This window comes from Branchiostoma belcheri, unplaced genomic scaffold (genome assembly GCF_001625305.1).
Source record: "Branchiostoma belcheri isolate BF01 breed outbred unplaced genomic scaffold, Haploidv18h27 scaffold104, whole genome shotgun sequence".
NCBI lineage: Eukaryota > Metazoa > Chordata > Leptocardii > Amphioxiformes > Branchiostomatidae > Branchiostoma > Branchiostoma belcheri.
In genome coordinates, this window is record NW_017802425.1 from 1,236,696 (window position 1) to 1,249,673 (window position 12,978).

General features: G+C 43.1%; 2 protein-coding genes across 2 annotated transcripts; both read right to left on the minus strand.

Annotated features, from left to right (window-relative positions):
* Positions 1 to 4,801: 4,801 nt before the first annotated feature.
* LOC109476990 (titin homolog) lies at positions 4,802 to 6,175 on the minus strand. The gene has a single exon (XM_019778006.1). It carries the CDS (start codon positions 6,147 to 6,149, stop codon positions 5,508 to 5,510), a length of 642 nt encoding a protein of 213 aa, XP_019633565.1. The 5' UTR covers positions 6,150 to 6,175; the 3' UTR covers positions 4,802 to 5,507.
* Positions 6,176 to 6,276: 101 nt separating this feature from the next.
* LOC109477001 lies at positions 6,277 to 7,007 on the minus strand. The gene has a single exon (XM_019778017.1). It carries the CDS (start codon positions 6,795 to 6,797, stop codon positions 6,297 to 6,299), a length of 501 nt encoding a protein of 166 aa, XP_019633576.1. The 5' UTR covers positions 6,798 to 7,007; the 3' UTR covers positions 6,277 to 6,296.
* Positions 7,008 to 12,978: the final 5,971 nt, after the last annotated feature.

Sequence of the window (12,978 nt, forward strand, 5' to 3'; positions counted from 1 at the left end):
CGATTTTGTGGGCAATTTTGTGCCTTTTTAGACGTTTTGGGACTTAATAACCGACATCAGGGGGAAAATAAATCACGTATAATTTGGCATTTGTTGGAAAGCAAGCTGTTTCCACGCCACCAACGAATTCCGGGGAGGGGGGCGACGACAGCGGTTGCATATACTCATAATTTCTCAGTCTGATTGTGTGTTCAACAGCCAGTAACAGCACAATGTCATTGATTGCCCTTGCTCATATCATTTTAAGCTATATTGTTTTACTCTGAATCTATTCCTAACTGACTCTTATAATTGCTGATATTACTGGTGCTAATAGCACCAGATTAACAACGCTATCTAGCGATAGTTAGTAAAAAGGCAGAATTGCCCGTTGTTGCCCGGCTTGTAGCTCCCAATGTTTGTCTGGTATCATAGCATGGTATCATAGCAGAATGGCCCGTTGTTGCCCGGCTTGCAGAGGCGAATGTTTGACTAGCCACAAAAAATCCTATGTTATGGCTATCGTCGACATGAGAAAATAAGAAAGATGTCATTGATTGGACATCAGACACTGCTGTCATTAATTGGACATCAGCATTTACTAAGATAGACCCTCCTGGAGTGCAGAGCTGGGGGCAACATCTATAAATCCGGTAATCAACTATGAAGGCTGTGTTCTGTGACCTTGAGAATCATTCCGTCCTCACTTCTGATGGCAACTGTCAAATAAAGTTGCCCGAATCACCACTTTTGGAGCCCTGGGTTCATTAAGCAAGTTAACATAGTTGATACCTATTAACAATAACATTTCTATTATAAATCGGTCGACAACCTTTCGCCCCTTCTAAAACCCATAAACCTACCTGTAGCTTGAGCTTGAGCTTGAAGAAACGGTGGTATTCATAGACAGCCAAGCTTTGTTAAGTACAAATTGGTTTAAAGGATGTTCGACATGTAGACTTATCAGAAGGGTCACGCCAAAACCGAAAATTATTCCACAGGCCAACAGTCGAAAAAACGCCTTTCTGTCCCCCATGGTGATCGACAATTATGACGACGTTCGGTGAGGCGAGTTTAGTCAAAGTGACCGGGGCGAGGGTGTCCACATGTTTGGTAGAGGGAGAAGGATAGCAAGCCAACCTTTGCTAGGAAATGAGAGATATTTCTAAACAGATCACCGTGTAGAAATAGAGTTTTCAAACATTATTTCATCTAGTTATGTTTTATTCAGAAACCACATCCGTATAATGATTGCCTTTTCTTAATGATCCCTGCGTTAAAATGGACTGCTCCAAAGCTACCTCACGTCTACAAAAATGTCGCTCGACCGGTCCAGGATAAAGGCTAAATATATAATCTTCAGGCTAAATAGCTAAAAGTAAGACGACCTTCATGTGAATTACGCATACAACTTCTTTTTATTAGCATGTTTGGATCATTATACATGCCGCGTTTCTGGCGTTGTGAACTGTGCAGCAGCACAACAACACTATAGTAGACCTACATGGTGTATACAACAACATACTACTCACTGGTAGGTGCCCTTGAGCAGTTTATAACTAGTAAGCGTTTCAGCTTGCCCTTAAAAGCTCACGTTGTATAAAAACAATGTACTTTTATCAAACAGTCAGTAAATAATTAGGATGTATGTCCTGACTACCCACGAAAAAATCAGAGACAGAGGTTTCTTCTGTTATTGCAGCTGACGACAAAGCTACAAGGAGGCAAAATCTATAACTTCAGTAATCAATGACAAATGCTGTGTTCTGTGACCTTGCCACCGTTTAAGGGACAAGTGTGTGCAAATATGTGCATCAGTCGTGTTTAAGCAGAATATTCATTACTCAACAATGATGAAATGCATTGATCACTGTTGATGACTTACCAGCCAACAAATCAAACAGATTAAATCTCGGCCAAAACAAATAAAACAAATTTGGGGTAATTCTGTATCTAGTGTTGGAAGTTAACAAAGTTCAGTCTTTATTTCATAAATAAAACAGATGAACTTTATTGCACAACAGTTGTACAGGATACAAAGTATGGCATCTACTTTCATAAGCCTAACCTAACTAATACAAGAGTGCAATCAAAAAGTGATATTCGTTCTCAATTAGTTCTGGACAACATAAACAAACACTCCGATTGATAGGAATTTTCTGGAATCTTCCGGTTTCTATACTTCATCATCATATTTATGGGTTCACCACACCACGAAGTGAACCCATATTGCTTTTTCTGGTGTTTCTTCTTCTCCTTCTCCTGCCATTTTTTAAATGGATTCAGCTTCTTCATTTTAGGGCCTAAGGTCCTGAAATTTGGTATGGAGGTACAGTGGGCAAATACCCCTAGGCATTTTTAAATTTTTGTGATACGGGCTTTTAGAATGGTTTTATTTGAGTTTTTTTGCTGTGTTATAGCAAATGTATTACTGTGTTAGTGTGCCGTGTTTACCACGTTTGGGCATGAGTCATCACAATGGAATGCAGGGCATCAACCAATAGGCATGCAGCTTTCCTCTATTCTTCTTGCTGATTGGCTGTTGGGATTTAACTTGATTAACACCTGCACAGAGCATTTCCACCTGCACAGAGCATTTCTTGCTGATTGGCTGTTGGGATTTAACTTGATTAACACCTGCACAGAGCATTTCCATACTAACAGTATGTCTGTATTCAAGTGTTTTGGTAGGTATTTCAAGCTTTTCTGCTCCAGCATTGGAATGCGGGGCATGAACGTTTTTTTTTTATTTTGAAAATCAACAGTTTGCATTATGCAATTAAAAATCCTAACCAATAAAGTAGGGAATAGCTATCCAACTGTTGTTTTAGTTGTATGTTACTTCATATTATAGTTATATCAATGTAAATCATTGTTTTCCCTTGTGTTTCTCATTCTTTCCCTGCCATGTCGTAAAATGTGGTGAACCCATCGCTGTATTTGCTCCAAAGCAAATATTGGCCTTTCTAGTTATACTTAGTTTGTGACAGCCAATCCTGAGTTTTGTGATTGCGCTACGTACGTCAAGTTTTTATGTTTGAAAGGTAGTTTTCTTGTTTATAGTGCTTGTTTAGGGTAGAAAGGAAAGTTGGAATTGTTTTGAATAGCGCAATGCCAATTTTGTATGCAAATATCTTGTAGTCATAGTTGAGTAGTGATTGTATCTAAATGGTATGACTTCGGGTCATTAAACCCATGGCATGCAAATGAGGCTCTTATAATTTGCACACAATTACCGTAAAAATTGTATAATTAGTCAGTTTGAACGGTTAACATGATTTGGCGAAGGTTTGAGATCGTGGAACTCTTGTTGTGTATGAAACCTGAAAATCAGTCTCTAGCTTGCATATAACCAACAATATCATACTTTGTCCATGCCATATGGTAAGGATTTCCCCAGTGTGTTGCATGTTACTAAGTAGAGGCCATGTGAATACTTTATATATGCATACACATTTTGCACGGATAAGGATGGAACACATGCAGACCTAATTTGTAACAGACGCCTGAGCAATCTCTGGACACAACAGGGAGCTAAACGTAGACCGTATACGTGGTAAATTTTTCGCGCTTCGGATTGTCGCATCGAAGTGATATGAACAAGTGAAGAAATAAGTTAAATTCCAGGAGAGTCAGAAACAGCTCGCACCAAAGACGTTGGATCCCCTTGCTCGCACAGAGAATTTAAAGAAACTTTATTCTAAACAATTTACATTGTCTTGTAGTTCGCTTCCTCGCGACTTGTCGACGTTCCTGTTCTTTTGTCAGTACTTTCGTCTTGGGGACCACGGGCGAATAATGACAAGATTGTCGCTTTCTTCCTAGACAAACTTTCTGCTGTAGCTTTAGCTGTACCATTAGCTGTAGCTGTCTGGAGGTCGCTAAAACGTTCCCAGACCGCAGTGGACTCCCGAGAGCTTCCAAATGACTAGGGCGTCCATCTTTAAGTCCCATCCGAGAAGACGTACGTAACCGAAATGAGTCGTGTGAGGAAATAGAAGTAAACGGTCCCTTTCCGCTAACAATATTTGACCTACTAGGAATTTGAACCCAGAATCTTCAGATTCCAAGTCAATAGCCCAAATCACCTTGCCAACATATCTGTATCTGTATAGCCGGTATAACCGCCTTTCGGTGTAACACACCAGCTTCGCAGGCACGCGGCGCGGCGGCAACTGGCTATATTGCACTGATCGACCTGTTACACCTAAAATTTGAACTTCTAACCCTAGACATTGTTTAAAGCTATCTAATGATAATGCCCCTACTGTGACAGCGAGTCTCACTCTGCGATACTTCTAGGAAAGAATGAATTCTTGAGCACCTCAATCCTTGGTTGATAGCTCTTTTACTTGAAGGCATGGCTATTTCTTGTTCTCTTCTGGGCTGGTATTAGGTACTTGGTAGTTGGGACGTATAATCAGATAGATACTTGCCTGCCGTCATCACTCTAGAACTCTAGTTTCTATAGATCTAACTATTCCTCTCAACGCCAAGGGTCGCTTTGAAAATAAGAAAGAAGAAGCCCCCCTCCCCATCTTTACGATACATGAAGTACTTTGTATAACGTCATTTCAGTGAGCATTAAGATGTTTGTTTATAAAGGAGAAGTGGATTAGCGTGGGCACGCTTAAGGTACATTCCGTTCCATGAGATGCTGTGACAAATGCAGTGGACACTGCGTTTGATTATCTTTGTTCCATGCACATTATAACTTTACACAAGACAACGTTTTCCATGTTTGCAAAACACTTAATGTTAAGGAATGTATGGTCTGTCGTGCATGTAGAATGTAAACCCTTGATCGAGCAGAGCATTCCGTATCGAGCCAGCCTTTATTTGTAAATATTCCACTTAACGACAGGTGTCGCATTGTATCGCGCAGTAACTTAAGTCATCGGTTTGCAATCTAACAAAAGGAAGGTAAACAAAGCGTCGAAAGTCCGTGTTCAGGAGGAAACTTGTACAGACTTGCTCTCTGAAGAACCGCCTCACAAAGAAAACTTCGATCAATGGTGATTTTCATGGGTTTCTGATCAGAAAAAAGTCACGGTTCACTTCGTATTGTTGAAGCCGGTACGACATTGTGAAGTTAATTAGTTCTCTTTCAAACCATCACCAACGCTCGACTTGATCTTGAATGTAACATAATTCAGTCTATGAATGAATGAGGCGAATAAAGAATGAATGAATACCCCTTTGTAATGTCTCAGAAAGAAGACTAAATCATACAAACATTGTCGGCAAGTAGACTTTGAGACAGCACAATAAAATATGGAGAAAATTTGTCCCTGTTCATTCAAATTTTTCCAGAGTCTTTTGCAAATATACACTACGTTCTGATTGAACGACAATATACGATAGATTCCCTGGATCACTAGATCTCTTTCACATGCCCGGTTCAACTTCAAGCATGCGACCTATTTCGCCACACATATTATCATCAAATCATCCAAGTTTTCATACTAGTATGGAAAAGTAACCTTTGCTCAAGTATTGCTTACAGCTTGAATTTTAAAGATGTCCTTTCAAGGATTCTTCTTGCGGAGGAGGTCCGCGAATTTGTTCTTGTTATCGACAGTCTCCTTTTTGAACGCCCGTTCTATCACCACGCGCCGTCCGTTCTCCACTTCCATCTGACGCTTTCTGTTCGACATGTTCTGTCTCCCGGGCCGGACCCCATCTCTCCGCTGTATGGCGAGTTTCCTGGCGGCCAGCGGGCTGTCGTCCTTTTCACTCACACCGTGCTGATCTATGATATGTTTCAGAATGTGTTCCAGGTCTCTCTTGTCCTTTTCCAGGTCTTCTCTCTCCGCGGCAACTTGCGCGAGATGTCTTTCCACTTCTTCTTTCTCCGTCTCTACCGTCTGTTGGCGACCTTGCGCGATCCTGGCGGCTCTTTCGGCGTCGGCTACCTTTCCGAACAAGTCGTCCCGCTCTTTTTTCAGGGTCTGTAATTTCTCATCCGCGCGATTTTTGGCGTTGTTTGAGTCCTGAAGCTCTCGCTTGGTTTCGGCTAGCTCCAACGTGAGGTCGGCGTTTTCCCTATCCAGTTTGGCGGCTTTCGTGGCGTGGTTGTCTTTAAGAATTCGGACGTCCCTGCACTCCTTTTCCAACCTCTTGACAACCGACTCCTTCTCTTCTTTATACTTCTTAAACTTTGTTCTCATGTTCAGAAAGCGAAGTTTCAGTTCTTCGTACTCCCTTTTCTTGTGCGAAAGTTCCTCTTGTATCTCTTTGAGCAGTACTGTTTTGGCCGTGACGTCACGGTCCTCCTGGTTCTGTATCCTAGCCTGCTGCAGGGCCTCGAGTTGTTCTTACGTGTGCCGCAACTTCGCCTCCAAACTTTTGATTATTTCATCTTTTTTCTTCACCTGTATCTCCAGCCCCATGTCTATTACTTCATCCTTGTTCTTCAGCCTCGATTCTGCATTTGCCGCGGTTGTCTTAGCCTTAGGCAAGGTCTCCAGCATGTCTGCGAGGTAGGCCTGCTTGCAGCCTTGGCGTAGACCGAGGCACAGGGCAGCGAATGCCCTGTCTCCCATGGTCGGCAACATCTCTAACAGCTCCCGAGCGATGTCTCTCCTCGTCCCGGAGCCGGCGTGCAGGATGTCGTCCTCCATAGCAGGAGTGAGGACTCCGAACGAGACGAGAACAGGGAGCACGTACTTGGTGTTCATGTTGTCCAGTAGGGTCGGGTAGTGCCGGCGGAGCTGCGCGCGGTGCTCGGTCGTCATCGGGACGTCCGGCGGAGTCATGATCTCCCGGCTCTCCCCCAATCCTCCTCCCGGACCCCTTCCCTCTGTCAGCTCCTTCATTTCGTCACTCACTCACACACGCTCGCTGGCGGAGACCATACCTTTGAGAAAAAGGTACGCTTCTCCTAGCGTCCCGACTGTGTTTGTGACTACACAGACACCGGGAACCAAGCCCCGCGTTAAATATAGCAACTGACACCCACCGCCAGTCAACCCTGTGTTCAAGATAGAGATCGATGGACCCTGAAAGGAAAGTACCTGGCCCGTGTATCGACACTTGTTGTCCCGTGACAATGGAAGAAAGGTGGCGAAACAAGACTCGGTAGCAACGGGAGGCGTTAGGTTACCTCGGACGAAAGTAGAGAAGGGACGGCGTTTTGATAGCAGCAGCGAATGTGTATATTGAGCTATTCATGGCAACAAGCCCTGGCCATGGTTGCTAAGGGTTCCTTTTATTACCGCGAAGGAAAGGGGTTAATCACAGAAAGCAAATATAACAAATCTGTACAAGTTCATACCGCAGAAAAGGCGGATTTGTAGACTATACAGTCGATAAATGAGCTGAACAAAAGGCAAACGCATATAGTCTCCAATAAGTTGGCGTTGTTTTATTTTGTGCGTGAATTTGAGCCATCCTGTACAAAAAGTCTAGTTTTGCTCGTACAAGGAAAAGTTTGTCAGTTAAGGGGATGATTCTGGATTTCAGTTGTTAACTACGCTCTAGAGATTTCATCATATCTCGTATCTACTTCCATGTGCTTTCTTCACCTCGCAACAGATCTAGAACAGATCGCGGTAACGTAACGCAACACAAACCCACCGGCATGTATAAAGTTTCGCGCTGAATATTTATAACATAGTGGTTTGCTTGCAGTAAGACCAAAACTCTCGCCAACGAGTCTAGATCATGACAGTAGCCTGGTCGTTATGCGTGTTGTAGAGCAGCTAGACGGTAATTGATTTATTTGATAATTACTTGATCGATCGATTGAATAATTACTTTTGTATAGAGTTGTTTGATTGATTAAGTGGCTGGTGTGTCGGGAGCGCATTCTAAGGAACGTTCCATTTGGATGGGTTAGAGGGGTGGATGAGTCTAATAACAGCTAGCCTAATAAAGCTCCCGGGGGCCTTACGCGTAGTGCAGGTAAAGGTAGCCCCATAGCCTTTTGAGGCCATAGTGGGTTGCTGATCCATTGTGTCTAAGACATGGTATTAGAAGGCCTTCCCTCTCCTACCCTCGACTTTTACCTCCCCAACCGATTTCATACTTGCAGAATGTACGTGAGCATCGTTTAACATAAGTTATGCAAATCAGAACATTGTTAAGACAAGACTGTTGTTGCGTAACATCTAGTCTGTCGTTTGCGTGTAAAATAAAATTAACCGATATGATTCATGCAAACGAGGGTCTTATTTACGTAATCAATTAGAAACACCCATCATCCGTCAGTCGTTAAGGTTACGACTCATTTGTCGATGGTATGAGGTCGTGGAACTCTTTTCTCAGCATGGTACATGACTAAATGTATATGTGAAAATTGGTAATGAGTGACCTGCTGTGAGTTACTTTAGTGCCCTATATTTCATGTGTTATCTGTCGCGCCGTGACAGTTTGTTGTGTCGTACCGGTCTTGCGACTTTTTCCAGACTAAAAGGTGAGATAGAATTGAACTTTGGGGGTCGGTATGTATGCCTTTATCCGACGTTTTAAGTTTGAGTCATTCGTGCTCGGATGAGTCTAGCTCAACGCAAACCGTATTCTGTGGATGTTACTTAGAAAACAATGCGCTAGGCCAGGGATGTCTTTTAAAGTTAACCTTGTGACAAGTAATTTACGCAGTTCTAAATGCGTCTGTAATCTCCCATGCAGACCCCGAATATCGGCTTTGGCGTTACTATCTTGGCACCGGTATCCTTGGCACTACTGCCCCCGGCATGGCGGCACTTTTGACCTTTTATACCTCCATGAAATGGAAGGTATTGTTTTTGGCGCGTCTGTGTGTGTGTGTGTGTGTGTGTGTGTGTGTGTGTGTGTGTGTGTGTGTGTCTGTGTGTTTGTGTTTCCGCACATTTGTAGTCAGCATAACTCCATAACGCCTTTATGGATTGCGATGATATTCTTTGTTATGTCTGGCCCTGGCCGAAATGACTTCAATGAAAAGTGGGCAGCAGGTCGATTTGAGCTTTTCATGAATAAACATAGATACAAGAACTCGGAGATCCCATACCTCCATGAAATATGTAGAGTTTATGTAAATGTTTTTTTTTGTCTCATTGATTATGGAAATAAGGTTGTAATTACCATAATCTAGTTTAATTTATGGTTTTCCAAACTCAAATTACAATATTTTGCTTGTGAAATTCCTATCCTTTGGCAATATTTCAATTCAACATGTACTGATTACTTACGCAAATGGCCTCTGTATTAACATAATATATGCATAGTTATGTTAACCTTTAAGTAATTTACACATGTCACAAGGTATAAAATTCCCATCATTCATTCACTATTACGAAATCACAGAATTTTCACATTAATTATGAAAATTAGGTCTTTATTTGCATAATTGGTATCTGTTGATGTTCCATCTGCCGTAGATTACATACATTACATGTATTCAACTACCGTTATGTAAAACACTGTAATCACAGAATTTCCTCGTTAATTATGCAAATTAAATCTTTATTTCTATAATTTGCATTTAGAAAAGAACATCTCTATATGCTACCTTCATCCCAAGAATGACGAAAATACGTTCTTGTCCTTTCTGGACTTATCCGCTTTAAAAGATTTCACCAGAAACTCCCCTGAAGTTCCAGAACAAGCTGCTAGGGGGGGGGGCAAAACCCACACCACTTATCCCTGACAGGAAAAGCTATCTGTCACCAAAAATCCAATACCATAGCATGTTCAGGACAAAAGATGCAAAAACCAAAAGTTCTGCTGCAGTACTAAGGTCAGCCATCAGGAGGCTCATGTTTGACCTTGACTTTGTCTTTCTACGACCTACAAACATACCAAAACACACACACACACACACACACACACACACACACACACACACACGCACATACAGACAGACACACCAAAAACAATACCTCCATTTTTCATGGAGGGAATAAACAACATCTAGGTTGAGACAACGACATTGCCACCCCTTGGTAGAGTATACATGTGCGTGACTAGTGTACCAATCAGAGCGGGTACGTTTGTTTGTTTGTTTACCTCTCAGCAACGACAGATCCCAATAAAGCATTTTAAAGAGTTTCACATTACATGAGAAACTGAAGAGAGTGCTTATAGATAGCATTTTTGTCATTCAGTTTGACAAAAACTCCAGGACCAGATTTAAACCACGAATCCAACAAATTTGGGTCAAATCATGGTGACCCCGAACACGCCCCGAACACTGCTGACCTACTCTCGTATACCAGCCAACCACAGCTGAACCTGCCGTCCACACCCAAATGTGTGCCGCAGCCGAACAGTAGCCGACCTTGCCGACCACCAGCCAACCATAGACGTTAACCGTTGTGATCGGTTGTGGTGTTTATAAGTATACCGGCGTCCAAGGGTGGTTAGGCATGGGGGAGTTCGGCAATGTCCGGGAGGCCATAATCTACGTGTGACTTATGACAGGGGCTTTTGTCTCGACCGGTCGCCGCTCCCTTGCCAGAGGTTGCGCGTTCATTCAGGTGTTGATAATAATTCGCCGTATAGCACTAGTAAGTTCAAAGATCATTCAGTCACAGACACCGACAGGGGCTTCTACGGGATAACAACTGTGCTCAACCGTCTGTCCTCCTATTCTCTTAAAAAGGTAAGACAACTTTTATACCTCTATAATGATTATACGATTAATGAATTCATGAGGGAGGGAAGCACCAAGGAGGTATTTAATGCGGAAAGGCTTATAGTCTGGTCCAAAAATGCCCATTGCAGTAAGCCCGGTATTGGCGGACGACATTGGACTTGTATCCAAATCTGAAGCTGGACCTAAAGAATGCCTGCGAATACTCGGCCAATTTTATTTCTTTTTGAAGTTGTCAATAAACAAAGACAAAACACAGGGCCACAACATAAAAATTACAAATCACTACACATGTCTAGGAGTAGATGTAACCCCGTCAGGTTCATTTAATCGAGTTATAAACAACTTAAGAAAGCTTTAAGGGCTTCATTCAGACTAAAATCCCTCTTATTTTCAAATACAAATAAAAAACTACTTCCATCCCACTTGCCCTCGACCCGTTTAACGTACACTTTATCGCAATTATGAAACTCGCCAAAACTCTCGATTACATATTACTATTTAGAACCGCCCTGAGCCAAATGAGTTTAAAATTTAAATGTACCTCTATTACAACATTCAAACGTAAGCTCTAATATCATCCAATCCCCTGCACTTCTGATATTCTTTACGGTACACATTCGTTATAGTATTAAGCTCAATTGCCCGGAAGCGACCTCGCCGTAGACTGTAGCGGTTGACACACGGTGGGACTGGGATGTGGCACTCGTTCAGGGGAGAACTGCTGTCCTGAAGAATGTTCCGTAATGTTCTCAGTGTGTCTGTGTCACATCTACTAGACAATTACAAAATAGCACAAAAAGGACGATCCCATAATTGTCACCCGACCCTTTTTTGCGCATTCCACAGAGCCAAACAACGTTCGGGGCATTCTGGTTTAAGGGCGTTGTTCTGGTCGACTAATATCACGGGTTGTTTTTCCAGGAATAGGTACAATAGGCACATTGAAAATCACACCGAGGGTAAACGTTGGGCGTTAGGTTATTCGTTGCCCTACCTTTCTGCGCATTCCAAGGCAAACAAGTCGGTCTTTGACTGGGCGCCAAGATCTGATCACAAATCCCCCAACATATATCACATAACAACCGATAAGCTACCACATAACAACCGCAAACTCTGATTTGATTTGATTTGATTTATTAGAATTGTAACATGTGCAGTACAATACACGTGGGGCACAGGCAGCTGTGGCTGGTGTTGTGTCCCACACATAAAATACTCTGAAAACTCTGGAACCACGGAATCTCAGTAGTTTAGCGACTATCGCTTGCATGGAGTGGGAGAGTCACTGCAGCCTCACGGTTTCCAGGTGTTTGTCGTCCTTCAACGGGCCGCTAGGGTCGCTGTTGAACCAGGCTACTTTGAAATGCCGTCGCTGGAAAGCACTTTTGGAGATGCCTCAAAAACTTATTAAGTAGTGGGAAAGTTTAGGAATTTTGTGACATTGGACGAAGTAACGATGTACTAACGATGTTGTTTACCTTCTAGAAGCAACTTGGCGGCATGATCAAAAGGAATCCAGAAGCGACGAGAACATGAACACTTAAAAACGGACAAACGTACAGTTATGCACTCTGCGATTATTCTACAGAGGCTGAAGTTCTACAGAGCTGACGTTCTACAAAGCACGAGATCGCGCACACCGGTGCCGAAAGCCAGTAAACTTTGAAGTGATACAGACATAGACACGCCGCACAGGTGTAAAGTTCTCAACTAATCCACAACAGTGATGGCGAATGTGAATCGGCACGACCTCATCCATCCGGGGGAAAAGCCATACAAACGCACAGATTGCTATACAGCAACGAGGACCAACATAAAACGACACATGATCATACACTCTGACAGCACGAAGCCGCACAAATGTAACCTGTGCGACTATGGCACACCAGTAAGGTGGCGACTGAAACAACACGAGACCATACACAGTACGGACAGGCCATACAAATGTGACATCTGTGGATATTCTTCAACCGGAAAGGCACGTTTAAAAGAGCACCTGACCACACATACGGGCGAGAGGCCGTACAAATGTGACTACTGCGACTATGCTGCCGCAATGAAGTCAACGCTACAACGACACTTGGTCACACACACCTATGAGAGGAAATACAAATGCACGTTTTGCGATTATTCCGCAGCACTGAGGCAGACATTGAGGCGTCACATGACCAAACACACCGGCGACAAGCCGTTCAAGTGTACTGTTTGTGACTATTCCACAGCGGTCAAGTCCAACTGGAAGCAGCACGTGTTCAACCATACCGGCGAGCGACCGTACGCCTGTAAACTTTGCGGTTACTCCGCCGCGGCAAAGGGACGATTGAAACAGCACGTGGCCAGCGTACATTCACGTGAGAGGCCGTACAGATGCGCCGTTTGTGATTATTCCGCATCACTGAAGTCTACTTTAAAGCGCCACATGT

What these genes read in the sequence shown, in the direction of transcription:
- LOC109477001 (XM_019778017.1), bottom strand. Translation starts at nt 6,797, where the DNA reads ATGAAGGAGCTGACAGAGGGAAGGGGTCCGGGAGGAGGATTGGGGGAG.
- LOC109476990 (XM_019778006.1), bottom strand. Translation starts at nt 6,149, where the DNA reads ATGAGAACAAAGTTTAAGAAGTATAAAGAAGAGAAGGAGTCGGTTGTC.